Consider the following 20,482-nt stretch of genomic DNA (forward strand, 5'->3'; position numbering starts at 1 on the left):
TTCCGAAAAGAGCCCACGCAACGGAGTCCCTGCCGGTCCTAGTTATAGAGATGAGCGCCCGGTCACGTTTCTCCGCGCCTACAGTGCCAGCCAGCACCCATATCGGGTGGTCGCGAATTCTCCAGGCCACACCTCGCCGTGCGCTATCTGGCTGTGGATCTGGAACTGGATGCGCCCCTGGCTCCTGTGGACAGGCCTCTGACCTGCGTCTGCGCGGTGAAGGTCGCTGCTTTCTCCGCAGAGTGGCGATTTCTCGGCCGGCGAGTCCGACTGCCAGCAGTGTGGCGGTAAAAGCGCTGTTTCCCTTTCTGCGCCAGTGGAGCAGGGCGCGTGATTCGCACCTATATAAACCGCGTCCAAGGCCGGGGCAAACGTCACAAGGGCACGCGACCGCACTCCGCAGGACGACCGCTCGCAGTACTCGACTCGTCTTCAGTATGGCCTGCAGAGGAACCGCCGTGGTACTGGTGAGTAGGCGGCTGCACTAGCATTCCCATAAAACACAGTTGAAAACAGCTATGCACAATGCTAAAAGCCTTCACCCCGATCCTCGGATAAAAATGATTTTACTGGCAGTTAATGTGACGTTGTCAGTTCCACAAGAGACAAAAACACGCCCTTCTATAATTCCTCTTTCCCTTAGACTGAATATTAAAGGTTCGGTGTATAAGAGTCAGTAAAATAAAAACCGAACACCCGCCACAGCGTAACTATGGAATGGTTCAGTGGACGAGAGGATCAGGTCCCGTTTCGTAGGACGCAGTCGGCAGCTAATGGATCCACAGCCGCATCCACTTCCTCGTCCGACTGAAACCGTCGTCCAGGCACGTCTTTCTCCAGGTCGGCAACGAGGTGAATGATCCGGGCTGTACGGGAGATCCTGCAGTGTTTCCCAACTAAATCTCTGAACCATAGCCTTCGTTCGTATGGGGGCGGGTTGCCGTGTAACAGGATGAGTCTGTCCGACAGTATTCCTGGACGTTTTGAATTTATCGTTTGTGGCAGTTTCTGCTTGGTATCTTCATAGCGCTGCGCACTGATCGTGGTTCCACGCTCGAGGAATTCGACGAGCAGAGGACCCCTGGTAGTCGAAGTTACACGATAACGCCTGCCCTACCAACTGGACGAAGTCTACGCTTCAGAGATTTCGTTGGGAACCACTGCAACATTTTCAGTGCTGCCCGAATCGTTCACGGTGTGATTTTCAAGTCTTTAGCGATCTGAAGAAAGACGTGAATGGACGTCGGTTTCAGTCAGAGGAGAAGTACAAGAGTGGGTGTGGTTGTGGATCCGTCGACGGCCGACTTCGTTCTACGAAACAAGAATTGATCCTCTCGTCTCCCTGTGGGATAAATGTCTTATCGAGTGTGGTGATTGCATGGTGCTTGATGGTGAGTCCCAATGGGACCAAGCTGCTGAGTTCATCGGTCCCTAGGCTTACACATTACTTAATGTAACTTAATCTAACTTACTCTACGGACAAAACACACACCCATGGCCGAGGGAGGACTCGAACCTCCGCCTCGGGGTGCCCTAGACCGAGCGGCTGCCCGCGTGGTCTGTGGTGATTACTTCTGAATTACTTCTGAATGGACCCAGTCTATGGTCCCGTTGTGGCGGTTGTCACTTGACTGCCCAACATATCTGATAAGCAGCAATAAGAAAAAGTGGAATTACCTTAATGGCATGAGCTAAGGGCGAAATTGGCGTAATCAGTGATCTCTGGCTCGTCGCTGACATGTCGATGCGCGGCCGCGAGAAGAAATAACGGTATTTAAAATGTATGTATGGGCTTTGCAACGCAACGATTCTTAAGAAGGTATCGGACTTCGTGTGAAGAATTTAGAAAAAATGCATTTTCTGTTGTTGAACATGCGATGTGCATTTAAGGCTGCTGCAATGGCACCCGATCAATACCATCACCACTCTAGTAACGTCCAGCTTAACTCGACGCTCACCATTACAAAATGCTGCAAAAAGTATTTTAAAATACCATGTTCGGGCAAAGAACTGTGATAACATTAAATAAAAGCTCCATATCTTTGAAGCGCATATTATTAATCGAAGAAGTACAAAGGTAAGAATCTTACCACCGTATTCCAGCCGTTCGAACAGAAATCGCGCTAAAATGCTGAATCTGATACCTCAATTGTCTTTCAAACGAACTCCAAACGATTATTCAAGGTTTATATACTTCACAAACATTTCCATAACTATTGCACATTTACAAACATCTCAGTACTGTAACATACAATAACAGACAGACGAGACCTGGTCTTGGGTGTAATTCAACCATTCTCACAAAGTTGAATCAAAACGGATCTTCGCTGAAATAATTCTTCCGTGAAATGATGGTTGTCATAAATCCCCTTAACGGATGGAAATTGTTAAACAACTGCAGAAACTACAATAGCTATTGAGAAAAGAAGTAAAGGAAGAAAAATTCTATTTAAAATACTTTCTAAGACAAAAAAAACGCACCACGAAGAAATTATCCGAATGGGTCGGAAATCGGTAGATGTGATGGACATGTACAGCGAAACAAATGATTACGCTTTAAGAAGAACTGGATGATCTATTCAAGAGAAATATCTTCACAAACTGAACAAGTCAATAACGCGCTGGTCCACCTCTGGCCCTTGTGCATGTACCTATTCGGCTTGGACCATGTCATGGACAAAAGCCAGTTGTGGTAGTATTATGCAAAATATTATGCATTGGAATTCGATTACTCGATAAATAGTACAACTCTCAAGGCTGTCAATTTAACTAAGTACCTGGGTGTAAAAATTACGAACAACTTCAGTTGGAAAGACCACATAGATAATATTGTGGGGAAGGCGAGCCAAAGGTTGCGTTTCATTGGCAGGGCACTTAGAAGATGCAATAAGTCCACTAAAGACACAGCTTACACTACACTCGTTCGCCCTCTGTTAGAATATTGCTGTGCGGTGTGGGATCCTTACCAGGTGGGATTGACGGAGGACATCGAAAGGGTGCAAAAAAAAAGGGCAGCTCGTTTTGTATTATCACGTAATAGGGGAGAGAGTGTGGCAGATATGATACGCAAGTTGGGATGGAAGTCATTAAAGCATAGACGTTTTTCGTCGCGGCGTGATCTATTTACGAAATTTCAGTCACCAACTTTTTCTTCCAAATGCTAAAATATTTTGTTGTGCCCAACCTACACAGGTAGGAATGATCATCAAAATAAAATAAGAGAAATCAGAGCTCGAACAGAAAGGTTTAGGTGTTCGTTTTTCCCGCGCGCTGTTCGGGAGTGGAATGGTAGGGAGATAGTATGATTGTGGTTCGATGAACCCTCTGCCAAGCACTTAAATGTGAATTGCACAGTAATCACGTAGATGTAGATGTAGAAGTAAATCAGGGTATATGTGGTAGTAATCGAAAGCCCTATGACAGCTGTGGACCCCTAGATAAGTTTCAGCCAAACTTGGTACACATATTAGAAGCTATTAATTTGTTTGATGCGGCCTGCCACGAATTCCTCTCCTGTGCCAACCTTTTCATCTGAGAGTAGCACTGGCAACCTATTTCCTCAATTATTTTCTGGATGTCTTCCTATCCCTGTGTTTTTCCACAGTTCCCTCTAGTACCGTGGAAGTTATTGCCCTGACGTCTTAACGGATGTCTTATTATACTTTCCCTTGTTCTTGTCAGTGTTTTCTATACACTGTTTCCTCGCCGATTCTGCGCAGAACCTTCTCATTCCTTATTTTATCAGTCCACATAATATTCAATATTCTCCTGTAGCACTACCTCTCAAATTTCTTCGATTCCCTTCTTTTCAGGTTTTCCCACAGTCTATGTTTCACTACCATACAATAATGTCCTCCAAACGTATATTCTCAGAAATTTCTTCCTCAAGGCCTATGTTTGATGTTAGTATACTTCTCTTGGAGCTGCGGACCACATGGGCATTATTGCGGACCCCTGTCTTCCCCGAGGGCGGCAGCATCTTCCAGGAGGGCACTTATCCGTATCGCAAAGCCAGAATCGTATTACAGTGGTGTGAAGAGTATAACAGTAAATTCACTCTCATGTCCAAACTCGTCTGATCTGAACCCACTGGAACATATCTGGGAACGCTATTGGGAACCATTTGCGGATCCACAAACCACCGGCCGGAAATTTAGGGCAACGGCGTGACCTTTGCGTAGATATCCGTTGCCACATACCTCCGGAAACCTACTTAGGATTTGTCGAATCGCGTTCCAAGCCGGCCGCGGTGGTCTCGCGGTTCTAGGCGCGCAGTCTGGAACCGCGCGACTGCTACGGTCGCAGGTTCGAATCCTGCCTCGGGCATGGATGTGTGTGATGTCCTTAGGTTAGTTAGGTTTAAGTAGTTCTAAGTTCTAGGGGACTTATGACCACAGCAGTTGAGTCCCATAGTGCTCAGAGCCATTTGAACCGCGTTCCAACTGTGGACCAACACGATATTAGCCAAGCGGCTGTAATATTTTTTCTTGACGACGTAGCAGGCCATGACTGGAAAAAACTATTTCTCTTATATTAGTACAATTTAAATGGTACAAGATTAAGAAAAGTGAGCCACATCCAGGATAACTAGCGTACATACATTTCCAGAGATTTAGACGCCTTAACAGCAGTTACGACATGAAGACAGACGTTTGCTCGAAACAAAAACACATTACAGGCAAAGAACGTCAAAGCTCTGCAGTAAAACAGAGCAAATTCGTTATAAAAGTGTGACCCCGGAGAAAAAACGAAAATAGCTACAATCCAAAAAACCAACAAGTCCAAGTTTTTCTTTAAAATGACCTGGGCTGCAAGTGCGTTGTGGCTATCGGAAATCTAGGAAGACTGAACTCGACTGCTCATGTGCATCTACTGTTCGCAATACATCGTGTAGGAGTGGAGTAAGTTGTATGTTACACGAGTGGTTTTTTCCTGAATCCGTGCTGATTCTTTGATACACGCTTCTATTCCTCCAGGAACGTCATTATGTTTTAACTTAAAATGTGCTCTAGGATGATGCAACAGACAGACGTCAGCGATCTAGGATGATGCAACAGACAGACATCAGCGATCTTGGTATTTAAATCTGCGCTTACATCCTTTTGCTTTTTTTATTTACAGTAGTGACCTGCACTCTTTTTCAATTCACGCGATGCTATTCGTTGCCCAAGAGATTCTCCGTAAACATGAGTTAGGTGAATGGCGAAATCAACACTGTATTTAATATGAAAATCTAATAGGAATCCCGTCAAGCCCTGGTATCTTGTTCACTTTGAACTACCTTAAATGTAGAATGAGATTTTCACTCTGCAGCGGAGTGTGCGCTGATATGAAACTTCCTGACAGGTTAAAACTATGTGCCTGACCGAGACACGAACTCGAGACCTTTGCCTTTCGCGGGCAAGTGCTCTACCATCTGAGTTACCCAAGCACTACTCACGCCCCGTCCTCGCAGCTTTACTTCTGCCGGTACCTCGTCTCCTACCTTGCAAGCTCTACAGAAGCTCTCCTGCGAACGCAGGAGGTACTGTCAAGAGCAGAAAGCTCGAAATTATTGGCCATATAATGCGCAACAACAGGAGAGCTTCTGTAAAGTTTTGGAGGTAGGTAAATTCTTAGTACTGTCAAGAGAAGAAAGCTCGAAATTATTGGCCATATAATGCGCAACAACAGCAGAGCTTCTGTAAAGTTTGGGAGGTAGGTAAATTCTTAGTACTGTCAAGAGAAGAAAGCTCGAAATCATTGGCCATATAATGCGCAACAACAAATACAACTTGCGCGACTAATACTTCAAGGAAACGTTGACGGCAGACGTGGTCCAAGACGTAGAAGATTATCCTCTCTGAAAAACTTCAGCCAGTACTTTCGATTGAGCACAGAATCGCTGTTTGGAAAAGCTAGGGCTGCATTCCACACTCCACATTACTTTTTAGAGTCTATTCTGTAAAGATTTTCCGATATACACTGAAGCACCAGAGAAACTGGCATAGGCATGCGTATTCAAATGCAGAGATACGTAAACAGGCAGAATACGGCGCTGCGGTCGGCAATGCCTATATAAGACATCAAGTCTGGCGCAGTTGTTAGATTGGTTACTGCTGCTACATTGACAGGTTATCAAGATTTAAGTGAGTTTGAAAGTGGTGTTATAGTCGGCGCACGAGCGAGGTGGTGATGAAGTGGGGATTTTCTCGTGCGCCCATTTCACGAGTGTACCATGAATATCAGGAATCCGGTAAAACATCAAATCTCCGACATCGCTGCGGCCGGAAAAAGATCCTGCAAGAATGGGACCAACAAGAACTGAAGAGAATCGTTCAATGTGACAGAAGTGCAACCCTTCCGAAAGTTGCTGCAAATTTCAACACTGGACCATCAACAAGAACGTACGAACAATTCAACGGAACATCATCGATATGGACTTTCGGAGCGGAAGACCCACTCTCGTAAACTCATGGCTGCACAACACAAAGCATTATGCCTCGCCTGGGGCCCGTCAACACCGACATTGCACAGTTCGCGACTGGAAACATGTTGCCTGATCGGACCAATCTCGTTTCAAGTTGTATCGAGCGAATGGACGTGTACGGATATCAAGACAACCTCATGAATCCATGGACCCTGTATGTCAGCAGGGGACTGTTCAAGCTGATGGAGGCTCTGTAATGGTGTGGGCAGTCTGCAGTTGGAGTGATATGCGACCACTGATACATCTAGTTACAACCCTGACAGGTGACACGTAAAAAGTAAGCATCCTGTCTGGTCACTTGCATCTATCTATGTCCATTGTGCATTCGTACGGACGTGGGTGATTCCAGCAGGACAATGCGACACCACACACGTCCACAATTGATACAGAGTAGCTACAGGAACACTTTCCTGAGTTTAAACACTTCCGCTGGCCACCAAACTCCCCAGACATGAACATTATTGAGCATATCTGGAATGCCTTGCAGCGCGCTGTTCAGAAGAGATCTCCAGCCCCTCGTACTCTTACAGATTTATGGACAGCCCTGCAGGACTCATAGTGTCAAATCCCTCTAGCACTACTTCAGACATTAGTCGATTCCATGCCACGTCGTGTTGCTGCACTTCCGTGTGCTCGGGGGGCCCTACACGACATTAGGTAGACGTACGTTTCTTTGCCGCTTCAGTGTACTTTAGATGAAAATTATCAAGGAGTGGTGGTTACTGGAATTATCATCAATAAACTCAGATATGCTGATAACACTGTCTTACCTGCATCCATGCTACAAGAACTACTTAATACAGTTACCAACTAAACTTGCTACTGATCGCCAATGTTGTTGAAGGATGATGTGCCAAAGAGCGAGCTAAAGCACAGTAAGTATATTCTGAGTAACTTAGCTTCAGTTGTCGGAAACTATGTCGATTGACCGTCAGTACAAAACATGTTGAACATCGGCCTGGAGTTTAACCACAACACGTCGTCATGATTGCTGGCACGCATAATAAATACCAAAAATAAACATTTTACTGCGAGAATAGAACGTGCATTGAAATAAACATTTACGACAGTATTAAATTGCTCGACTTGAGTAGAATCTCCAGCGGTGCAGGCGAATCAACGGCGGCGGAATAGGAACGCTGCTGTCGATACATGTCGAACAAAACATCGGCTTTAATCTGAATACACGTACGAAATACTTATTGACATAAACATATTATTAGTCTGGGATACATGGTCCCAGATTTTAAAAATAGTCCCCATCCTCCGGTTCCGATCAGGGCTTTCGGGAGGTTTCCCTTGGTTCTAAGGCAAATGCCGGAACAGAAAATCCCCTGCCAAACATTCTGACTGCCGCTCCCTCTGTACCACTACTAGCTCGTCTGATATTTGGCCGGAAAGTCCCTGACTCTTCAGTGAGTAATTACCCCACAACCCGTTCTAACTTCAGGTGTAGGAAATGATAAATATTATTAAATAAGCAAGTGAGAAAGAAAGCAATATGGGTGGTGCTCTACGATAACCTAACCTGTCATACTTTACAAACTCAAGGAATATTTCGAAGTCAATCATACAAAACAGCGAATATAGGCAGAAAGTTGTTTATTTCACTTGTCTCTCTCGCGGCACATCGTAAGTATATGATTATGAACATATTTTAAATGGTAAATTGATCGTTTTGTGTCTTAGACACCCAAGGCACATGTCCACCTATTGTTTTTCCAAAGTATCCTACTCTCTCTCTCATAAAGCCATATGATCCAGTAACTCTGAAGAACTTAAGTCGCAACGATACAATTCTCTCATATTCCTCAAAGCTTTAATATTTCATTTGATGTTTTCCTCCAGTTCTGTGCACTTGTATTTTCATGGCGGTTTTCACTAAATAATTATTGATTCCTCTCTGGCCAGTAGATAGTTGAATGATTTGTTCAAGAACTACATACTCGTCCACCCATCACTGTATCGTTAATTTAAAATTGGTAAAATGGTGATTTGAAACTGTGCCAACAAAAATATTGGACGATAAATGAAGCGGTTCTTTGCGAGTGTTATTAAAATCGTTGATGCCGCTCGAGCAAATTTTAAGGAACGAATAGATTTCGTAGTATTGCATCCTTTCTCGATTCACCAGTATAGAATCTGGATTTACATGAAGACCGCACGTTAGCGAAGCACTCTGCACGGGAAAGCTCATATGCTCTCCACCACTCAAGCCATTAGGAATGTAAATGCACTTAAATCTCACATAGGGATGTGGCTATGCAGTTAAAGCCTGAGCCTTACATGCAATCCCAATTAATGAAGCACTAGTTTCTGAATAAGCTCTACAGCCATTTCCGTCTGTTGTCTTCCTCTAATCTTAAGAGTGTGCTTTCAGTATCCCAGCGCCGACCTCAGCAGGATATTAGCGTCAACAAAAAGTCATAAACATGCCCGTCAAACAGCATCCGGCATTTCTGACTTGCTCGTTTACCAACGTAGTTGGTAACTTTGCATATGGGTTAATCTATATATGCTGACTGTCGTGACAATGTGGAAAAACTGCAATATTTTACTACTGAGGCCCTAGGGGATGTAATTTATCTTTGCCTGTCTACAGTTGAACTGTGGGACATAAAAATGCGGCAACTATACTACATTTATGTTGCTATTCCACAAGTAACCGCATGCTGTGTAGCAGAGGATAGTGATGCAACACAGTCACTTCTCTTATTTTGCCCTCGAGGTCATTATACGACTTGTATACTGGAGGAATAGATGTCTCTTGATTCCTACCTATAAGTAGGCTACCGTGATTTTGAGAGTAATGCTGTCTTACCACCAGAGCAAACCGTCTACATGCTGCCATCCAACAGAACTTTCGTCCATGTATAGGAACCATTCAGACAGCGTCGTATCAGGCAACACTGACCAGCGACAGAAACAAAATTTCCGAGGAAGTTCTGTCACCAGTGACGTATCGTGTGGAAAGGATACAGAAGTGTTACAACACTGGGAGCAGTGGCATGGTTAACATTAACTTGGGGAACCATCAACGACAAAATTACCATTAAGTGTGATCTTTCCGCTGGGTAAATATTTCTGTATTTATTTTTAGAAAACGACTCAATTAAAGAACATGAAACTTTTACATCTTCGTCTCATATCGCATTTTGTCTTGGTAGATATGATACAGTATTTTGAAATTGAAGCAGAGAACGAGGTGGCACAATGGGTAGCACTGTGGCTCCTAGCCAGGGGGGGGGGGAGGGGGGGGGGGGAGGGGCAGAGGGGGGGATCAGTGGACAGGGGGCAGGGGGCAGTGGGGGGGTAGGAGGAGGGCAGAGGGGGAGGGGGGTTCAGATCCCCGGCTGATCGTCCCCGACATCTGTTAAGGGACAGGATGGTTCATTTCGACAGGACATGGCTGAATCTATTCTCGAAATCGAAAATGCGATTCATCTTGATGAGTTCGTCCTGTCGACGGAACATTAAACTGTAATCTTCCTTGCCGGCCGAGGTGGCCGAGCGGTTCTAGGCGCTACAGTCTGGAGCCGCGCGACCGATGCGGTCGCAGGTTCGAACCCTGCCTCGGGCATGGATGTCCTTAGGTTAGTTAGGTTTAAGTAGTTCTACGTTCTAGGGAACTGATGACCTCAGAAGTTAAGTCCCGTAATTCTCAGAGCCATTTGAACCATTTTTGTAATCTTCCTTCCTTCGTAAATAACAGATCAACTGTACATATACCTAATATTTTGCAACTTTTAACACGATCTGTGCATACACCACGTTTGTTACACTTTCGGTCATAGCTTGCTGCATATTACACTCACTGACACAAAAAGCGAAGTATCCAGATGGAGAGGAGGAAAAGGAATGAAACTTCATCCGTTGTGAGAACTTCGCAGTATGAGCCCTCTTATTTAGTAGCACGCTGCACCCTGACCTGGATACATGCGCTGATTGGGTTGGGAAGGTGTCAAAGCCGTTGTATCTTCTCCTCAACCTAGGTGGTTCACACCTGTTGAAAATGTTCCTTAATATCCTGGATACTGACTCTAGGATGCAGCTGACATCCAAGCTGGTTACAAATATTGTTTATGGGCGCTGTGGCGACGAAACTACAAGCGTCTGGCCATAACTGAAGATTCTTTGAGTGCTCTTTGAGATGGCTCATCAGACTACAACACCTCAAATATTAGTTCACTTTATTACATGAATGATAAAAAGATTTACTAAACCTGATACAATCCTTTGTCACAGGAATGCTTGATTATTTAAAACAGTCGTTCACTATTAAGGCACCACAGGATGCACTAATTAAAAAAACTATACTTTTGAAGTACAATTTCAAACATTTACAGAGGTACACTTCCACCTGCGACTTGAATAACTCCTTAGTTCCACTCCTTCAACCGAGGTCACAGACTGAGGCAGAGCGCTTCCATGCTCAACTCAATATTGACCCCTGTGTGAGGGCACTGTTGTGGTAAGAGAGAGGGCGTGGTCTTCAGGAGCGGCTCCCATTCGTAGGCTCCAGTGAGACCTCGCTAGCTGTGGTATTGGTGTGTGTTGCCAACTTTGGTGTGGCAACGCGATGTATGGGTGATATCACAATTGGGGACAGATCTGATGATGTTGCTGGCCACAGGAGTGCGTCAACATCACACAGACTTTCCATAGAGACAAGTGCTATGTGTAGACGAGCTTTGTCCTGAAGAAAAATGGCGCCACTATACTGTCGCTTGAAAGCTAACACTTGCAGATGCAGGTGCCAGTGATGTACCGTTGTGCCATCACAGTTCCCTCGATCACTACCAGCAGTGACATGAAGTTTTTCGCGATGGCTCCCCATGGCAAGACATCATATATAACACTGCTGTGCAGGACCGTGCCCAAGTCGCCGCCACACGGGTAACGCTAGTCCGCCCCGGTAGCTGAGTGGTCAGCGCGACAGACTGTCAATCCAAAGGGCCCGGGTTAGATTCCCGGCTGGGTCGGAGATTTTATCCATTCAGGGACTGGGTGTTTTGTTGTCCTAATCATCATCATTTCATCCCCATCGACGCGCAAGTCGAAGTGGCGTCATATCGAAAGACTTGCACCAGACGAACGGTCTTCCTCGTCACACGACATTTCATTTCATTTACCGGTAACGCTGGTCAGATGGCTTAGTGCAGAACCTTGATTTATCGCTGAACGCTACGCAACACTGTTCACCAGCAGTCCATGCTTCCTGGTCAAAACACGACTCCACACGCAGCTCTTTTTGTTGTGATGTAAACAGCAGCAATGTACAGAGCCTGCTAACTACTAAGCAATCTTACTCGATAATTACAGAAAACTTATTAGGTCAATAACGTGAAGCACTAGCTGCAAGTCAAGTGTAGTGTAGCGTGTGTATACGCATTTAATGTTAGACAAGAGGTTGCAAAATTATGCTTTTTCAAATTCTCTTTTCAACATTTGAAGCGAGAACCATATGATCCTGTTCCAAATGTTGACCTTCTGTTCTCTATTTAATTTATTTTATTTATCATTTAGTATAGGGGAAAACTGCAGAGAAATGTGACGTGTAAAGCAGAAGCATAAGAAATAAGTCAACCATACGCAAGTATTAAAAATCTCTGTGCATAAAAGGAAATGTTCTGACTGACTCATCATCACCCATTACAAACCGCTAAGGACAGAAACTTCAAATTAGGAGAAGGTGTCGAGCTTATATTGTATGCTTCGTTTGAGAAGGGATTTTTCTGAATTCCAACTTTAAGGGGGCGAAACAGGGATAAAAGGTTTTTCTTTAAAATGTCACTATTGAGGCAATTTTGACGCAAGACCTACGAAAATTGGTATTTGGTTTCTTGGTCAGAAATAAAGAAATACGTGTTTCAATATTTTTTTGGAAATTTAATCCTATGGGCCTTAAATAGTGGGTGAAAGCTTTTTTAAAAAATATATCCTTATTAAGGAACTACTAAAAAATTTTAAAGCTACATCTATGAACGTTAGTATTTGACTTCTCGGTTACAAATAAAAAATACGTCTTTCAGTGTTTTTGGAAACTAGAGGATGAGCTTTTTTACGAAAATATTTTACTATCAAAGAATTTTTAAAGCTACATCTATGAAAATTTGTATTTAGGTGCTTGTTAGAAAAACAAACGCATGTCACTGTTTTTGGAAGTTCAACTCCTAAGGGAGTGAAATAGGGGGTTATATGAACATCAAATTGGGGGTGAAACGTTTAATGAATATATTTCATCACGAAAGCATTTTCAAAGCTAAATCTTTGAAAACTGGTGTTTGGCTTCCCTGTTAGAGATGAAAAAATAGGTGTTTCACAGTTTTTGGAAATTAAACCTCTAAGAGGACGAAATAATGTTAGACTGATTCACTTACTCATCATTGCCCAGCCCAAACCGGTGAGAATAGAAACTTGAAGTGTGGAGAGGGTATGTATCTTATACTGTAGTCATCGTTTAAAAAGGGATTGTCCGAAATTCCACTCCTAAGTGGGTCAAATAGGGGATGAAAGGCTTTTTTCAATTATGTCGCTATTAAAGGAATTTCGAAGCTAGAACTACGTAAACTGGTATTTGGTTTCTCAGTTAGAAATTAAAAACCACTTGTTTCATCATTACCAAGGGGGTACAACAATGGGTGAAAACTTTTTGAAAATAAGTAAGCACTAAAATACTAACTCTGCATCTATAACAATTGGTATTTGACTTTTCGTTTGGAAACATATATGTTTCAGAGTTTCTGGAAATTCAGTCGCTAAGGTAGGCAGTAGGGATGAAAATTTTTAAGGAAATATTTCGTTACATTAAAAAAAAATTAAAGCTAAATTTATGGAAACTTTATTAGATTTAAAGAAATATTTGTTATGTTACTCAAATGGCATGATTAACAAAAACTTTGGACTACAGCTACCAGAATCACTTTGTGGTTAGAAGTATATTCGGAAAAAAATATGCTTATTTGGCCTTAATTAGCATGAAAAGCTTAGAAGGTGTTGCAGTTTGTGAATAACATAAAAATTCGATTAAATAAAAATCTCTGCAGGCCATACAGTCTACGCGAGCTGAGCAGCGAACGCTAAGCTAGTACTAGTATAAAATTACAGCATGTGGACATTTAGAGATGTCACCAATTTCACAGTTCCATCATAATTTAAATTGTAGTGGGTTAAACATGTAATTGGCTTTGCAGAGTCGTTTATGAAGTCGTTCCAGTCTCCTTGATATCTTTTTCTTGGACGTTCACGAGTAATGTAGTCTGCTGTTGGCTCTACTGGGCCACAATCAAATTCAGGACTGCATAGTACCCCCGATTTATAAAGAGATTTTTGCCTCTTGTTTGCCTGAATTTGTTGAGGCCAAGGCGAGTGTAGATTTTTCCAGGCATTGTCATGTCAGTAGGCAGTAAAGTTGGGTCAGTCCAACGCGCAGTCGCTTCTCCAGCAGTGTTAGTTTAGATATGCGGCACACTCTTAATGAGAAGGAGCAGGTTGGTAGAGATTGTCAAGATCCCACACGGGCTTTCTAAATTCAAGCCTCGATATGGAAGGTGAGAAAGAGTTTTATTTTTCAAGAAATTATCAATTTACATCTAAACCTTTACTCCTCAAGCCACTTTGCGGTGTGTGGCGGAGTCACTACCGGTACCACTATATGTTCAATTACTTGTTGGATGTACTCCAATCTCCGTCGTCCTCTGCAGATTTTACCCTTTGCAACTCAAGCACCATGGGAGTTACTCCCCGATGTACATATATGTACTACCGTCCTGCCCCTCCAATTTGTCACTGTTTTCCACATGTTTCTTTCTTCGCCGATTTTGCGGAGAACATCCTGATTTCTTATCTTATCATCCACCTAAATTTCAGTATTCTTCTATAGCATCACACCCTCGAACGCTTCGATTCTCTTCTGTTACAGTTTCTTCACTGTTCATGATTCACTTCCAAACGAAGCCTCACCAGTCTTTTTCGAAAAATTAAGATCGATCTTTGATATCAGCAGACTTCTCTTGGTCGGGAATTCCCTTTTTGCCTTCGTTAGCCTGCTTTTTATGTCCTCATTGCTTCTTTCATCAAGGGATTTTTGGCTCCCGAGATAGCAGAATTCCTTAACTTCATCGAATTCATGACCATCAATCCTGATGTTAAGTTTCTCGCTGTTCTCATTCGTAATCACCAATTTTATGCTATTCGTAATTGCTTTTATCTTTCTCCAGTTTACTCTCAATCCATATTCTTTACTCATTAGACCGTCCATTTCATACGAGAGAGTCTTCTTCAGTTTCAAAATGGTTCAAATGGCTCTGAGCACTATGGGACTTGACATCTATGGTCATCAGTCCCCGAGAACTACTTAAACCTAACTAACCTAAGGACACCACACAATACCCGGTCATCACGAGGCAGAGAAAATCCCTGAACCCGCCGGGAATCGAACCCGGAAACCCGGGCACGGGAAGCGAGAACGCTACCGCACGACCACGAGGTGCGGACTCTTCAGTTTCACTGAGGATAGCAATGTTATAAGTGAATCGTACCACTGATATCCTTTCACTCTGAATTTTAGTCCCATTTTTGAACCTTTCTACTTCCGTCTTTGCCTCTTCGATGTATAGATTTAGCAGCAGGGGCGAACGATTTCATCCCCGTCTTACACCATTTTTATAACGAGCACTTTGCTCTCAGTGTGCGTGTTGGAGGTAGGGGGGGGGGGGGGGGGGGGAGTGTTAGAGACCCGCAAGGAAGAGGTTATCAGCGTTCAATCTTATTGTTCCATTTCTGTTCTTGTACATTCTGTATATTACCCGATTTTCTCTATAGCTTACTCCTACACGCCGCGAAACATCTGTGGAAGTAATATGTTGCTCGATGCTTCTTGGATCTTACGTTCTGGAAATTTCAATAGCAAACTTCTCCATGATTCACAATGCCACTCTTGTAGCAGCTGCCACTGGAATTTGTTGAACATATCCGTAATTTTTTTGAGCTTACTAAGCTATCTCGTGACGAACCATACCTCCCTCCATTGAAATTTCTCTCTCTAAGATATTAAACCAACATGGAAAGGGTCCCAGACTGTTGAACATCTCTCAATAATCGGTGCAACTATTGTTTTGTAAGCCTCTTTTTTCGTTGATGCATTACATTTCCTTAAGATTCTTCCAATGAATCTCAGTTTGGCGTCTGCTTCTCCTACTATTTGTTTTACTTGGTCGTTCCGTTATGGGAGCTCCGCACGGTTACTCCGAATTATTTCACGGTAGTGGCACTTTTCCAGACAATTGAAAAACAGTGGATCTCTCCTTCTATTCGTACGCAGTACGTCACATTTACTTACGTTCAGACTGAACTTCCAGTCCTTCTGGTCTCTCTCCTGCAGGTCTTTCTCCATTTCGCTACAGTCTTCTCCATTTGGAACGTTCCTGCAGATGGCAACAACGTCCGCGAATAACCTTATGGATCCTCCAACGTTACCCACTTGTTCATTAAAATACATCGTAAAACACGAACGCCACTATAACCGACATTGCATAAATGACTCCAACCCGGTCCAGTGCCTTTTGTCTAGGGCTTGGCAAATGATACTCGCGTTCGAACGGACTCAAGGTTTCCCGATATGCCACAGCATTCGATTCAGCATCGAGCTTGTTCGATTAGTCACGTTAGATTCGACTCTCGCTACGCGAGTGCAAGGAATACGCCAGAAATTACCAACTAGCCACAACAATAAGCTATGGCTCTGCTCAGAGTTTGACAGTTCCATGAAACACTGGAAAAAACAGCATCAAACGCTACCACTGCTCAAATGTCTACTGTGTTAGAATAAATTTATAATACGAGTTTTCATACAGTACTGGTACGTATAGATATACACTAAAGCGCCAAAGAAACTTCTACAGGCATGCATTTTCAAAAACAGAAATATGTAAACAGGCAGGATACGGCGATGCGGTTGGCAACGCCTATATAATACAACAAGTGTCTGACGCAGTTGTTACATCGGTTATTGCTGCTACAATGGCAGGTAATCAAGAGTTGACTTTGAATAGGGTGTTATAGTCGGCGCACGAGCGATGGGTACACCATCTCCGAGGTAGCGATGAAGTGGAGATTGTCCAGTACGACTATTTCACCAGCGTACTGTGAATATCAGGATTCCAGTAAAATATCACATCTCCAACATCACTGCGGCCGGAATAAGCTCCTGCAAGAACGCGCCCAAAGACGACTGAAGAGAATCGTTCAACGCGACAGAAGTGCAACCCTTCGGCAGATTGTTGCAGTTTTCATTGCTGATCCTTCAACGGAATATCATCGATATGGGCTTTCGGAGCCGCAGGCCCACTCGTGTATCCTTGATGACTGCACTACACAAAGCTTTACGACTCGCCTGGGCCCGTCACAGTGACATTGGACTGTTCATGATTGTAATCATGTTGCCTGGACGGATATCATCGATATGGGCTTTCGGAGCCGAAGACCCACTCGTGTATCCTTGATGACTGCACTACACAAAGCTGTACGACTCGCCTGGGCCCGTCACAGTGACATTGGACTGTTCATGATTGTAATCATGTTGCCTGGACGGATAGTCTCGTTTCAGATTGAATCGAGTGGATGGACGTGTAAGGATATGGAGACAATCTCATGAATACATGGATTCTGCGTGTCAGCAGGGGACGGTTCAAGCCAGTGGAAGCTCTGTAACGCTGTGAGGCGTGTGCGGTTGGAGTGGTATGGGACCACTGATAGGTTTAGATATGACACGTACGTAGACATTATGTTTGATCACCTGTATCCATTCATGTCCATTGTGCTTTCCGACGGACTTGCGGAATTCCAACAGACAATGCGACAACTCACACGTCCACAATTGCTACAGTGTGGCTCCAGGAACACTCTTCTGAGTTTAAACACTTCCGCTGGCCACCAAACTCCCCAGACATGAGCTTTATGGAGTATATCTGGGATGCCTTGCAACTTGCTGTTCAGATGAGATCTCCAATCCCTCGTAGTCTTACGGATTTATGGAGAGCCCTACAGGATTCCTGGTGTCAGTTCCCTCCAGCACTGCTTCAGGCATTAGTCGAGTCCATGCCACGTCCTGCTGCGACACTTCTGTGTGCTCGCAGGACCCCTACACGAAATTTGGTAGGTGTACCAGGTTTTTTTTTCTTGCGCTTCAGTGTGTATAGACTTGTGTTGGTTTTTAAGTAAATGTATCAAACTGTGCTAGTTTTCGAGAGGCGCTAATGATTTAACGACTAGGCTGCAAATGGATAGTTCAATCCCTGTTCACATACTCGCGTTAGAATAAGTAATAAAAACTTAAACATATTTTAATTAGATTGAGACAAGACGGCAACAGATCAAACAAACCAGAATTAAATGCCGAACAAACGAAACATATCTTAATTGCGAGATGAAAATTACAGCAGGAAGACCCGTATTGGAATTAGTAACAATATTGGACAGAATCATGAATGCAAATACTGTATTTATGTATTAGTTGCCGTTGTTGCATATGACCTGCACCCTAGGGGATATTTCAGTTCGTATCTCACAGTCATTTTTAGTATTAAAATCTATAGTGCATAGAAAACGCTAATATAGGTAGTTGTAATAGTACCAACGAAGGTCACTAAATTGCAGGCCGATGAAAAGACCGAACGGAACCCGACATTCTCCGAAGTGTGACGCAACTGTTCGAACAGTTCGGGTCGTGTACAAACACAGCCCTGCCGTTGTCGTCTGAAGCCTGGCAAGGGTTTTAGACAAACCATGAAGTCAGGGAACTGTTAATAATTTTAAAGTCCCAGTGGTAATTCTCAGTTCTCAAAGATGACAAGAGTGGTTCTAGCCCACACAAGAGGACTGTATTCGGCAACATACACGACTAATTATACTGCCGAGTGTCAAACTGTGTTTGTACTCCATGTTCAGTCGATTGTGTATTCTGTTGCTTAGCCTATTCTTGTAAAAAAAATTTTGGAATATCCGTATGATATCCGGTGGCGATAAATATGTTGTTCTTCTCAAAGGACTCGGCGGAAAAAAACTAGGAATACCCTAACGTTACACATGAGAAGCTTTCCACCATCACACCTCGAACCAACAGGTTGAATACAATCCCATAAATGCTGTTCAAAGACGTCGGCCGCAGAAAAGAATCAACAGCACATAACTGCCCAAAAGCACATCACGTAAGGCTCCGCTTTCACCTTCCACTCATGTACATATTCATTTGGCCGTCCAGCGCCGCTGCAGTTCCACTGTATCTCCGCGCATACAAAGCCAGTAACGGTGCACGTAAGCCTCGGGAATCGCTGATCGACACGTTCAAGTGTAAGAAGGCACTTTCTATGCTGCAAGTCTAGCGATTGAATCTCTGGTAGCGCCGCTTTCCTAGGTGGCCTAGAAGCGTTTCTATTGGCCACTTAAATGGTAATACGACGCTGTTTCAGTTGGCTACGCTCTAATTCCTAGCGAAAGAAAGTGTGCCGAAGGATGTCTCTCCAACACGGAGTACAAAAGCAAACTGAAAGAGCATAATAATGTTGACCTTTAATTACGCGGGAATTTTCCAGTAGTTAAGCGAATTCCACGGAGTTTGCTTACGTTATCAAGTCTTCTTCCTCAAGAAACAGCGGGCGCAGAAGTCTCTACGTAAGTAGGTTTGACGCACCTACATAATAACCAGGCACTGCGCGTTCGCACACTACGATACAATCCAGAGGTTTCTCATCAGTCACTTGACGCTCAGTAGCGAGGAAAGGCCTCCTCTAATACTGAATTTCTTTTATTACGGTCTACGAACATAAAAATTTTGTCGTCAGACTAACGAGTTCGGTCAGTGGTGATCATCTTCAGAAAAACGAGGCAAACAAATACACGTAACAGACAATCTACGTCTTGAATAATAATTATGGCAAAGTACTGCTTTCATACGTGCGCTTAGAAATGTAACTGAGCGTGCCTGTTTGAAACATGTCCTAATACAATTAAGCCAGGGTGGCATGGTCAAGATCAAGAGAGAGAAACAAAAAAACAGATATGCTTCGTCGAACATATCTAAATATAAATTGCTAACTGCAGTGTCTGAGAAGTCATTGTGTGAAAACCGCTACTGTTCATAACAAACTAGGATACATTTGCCACAAAAATATATCTGTGTCGTAACCTCGTTAGGTGTCGCTACTGTGCATATATTTAACCAATATGCAACTATACAGAAACGCAGTTAAGTACATACTTACAATTAGGAAAAAACTATTCTGAGATTACAAAATGTTATAAGTTCTCACAACAACAAAACTGAATACATTAAAACAGCAAATTAAATTTTAAAATTATTAAAAAGCAGTGGGTAAGTGGAAATATATGATTGTGAAAGCCTACTGCGGCAACTTGAGATAACCAGTATCAATATACCCAAGGACAAGCTCAACTCTTTCTACAGTCCGTGGCGAGCCCATCGGTACCCGCCGACCGCCGTGTCATCGTTTGCCAATGGCGTGACTGAATGTGGAAATGAGCGGCGTGGAGACCGAAAAACTGCTCCCCTGGCCGTTGTCAGATTTCGTAGCCTGGAATCTCTACTATTCTGTCAGGTCGCTTCTCAGTTGGCAACAGGAGGGTGAGTGCACCCTGTACCAGTCCTCCCGCCAACGAAAAATCCCTGGCAGTGCCGGGATTCGGATCCAGGTCCTCTGCGTGGCACTCAGCTTCGCTGACCACTCAGCTACGGAGGCGGACCAGGTATAAGTCTAAGGAGCCAACAATATTACACAAAAATGATAAAATAATTAGTGAAAACAATCCAGACAGATAAAACTTAACGTACAGTATAATTCTGTGGATTAAGTATACGGAGTGGTCAGAAAGAGTCTGAAAAACTTGTAGAAGTGTTGCAGGGCAGTTTGTGCTGAGAAGTATTTCTTAAGAAAAAAATTTTATTTGTTCTGTCGTTTCCGAGTCGTTTAGTGTTGAAGTTAGCCAATCAGATCTTTG

At 43.5% G+C, this 20,482-nt stretch overlaps 1 protein-coding gene across 1 annotated transcript in view; it reads left to right on the forward strand.

Annotated features, from left to right (window-relative positions):
• The first annotated feature begins 367 nt into the window (after positions 1–367).
• The window catches only part of LOC126336954 (postacrosomal sheath WW domain-binding protein-like), a 32,992-nt gene continuing 12,877 nt past the window's right edge, over positions 368–20,482 (forward strand). The window contains exon 1 of the mRNA XM_050001154.1: positions 368–467. Coding sequence (XP_049857111.1) covers positions 438–467 — 30 coding nt within the window. The 5' untranslated portion in view covers positions 368–437. The remainder of the gene's footprint in view (positions 468–20,482) is intronic.

The sequence above is a fragment of the Schistocerca gregaria genome, chromosome 2 (assembly GCF_023897955.1).
Source record: "Schistocerca gregaria isolate iqSchGreg1 chromosome 2, iqSchGreg1.2, whole genome shotgun sequence".
Classification (NCBI taxonomy): Eukaryota; Metazoa; Arthropoda; class Insecta; order Orthoptera; family Acrididae; genus Schistocerca; species Schistocerca gregaria.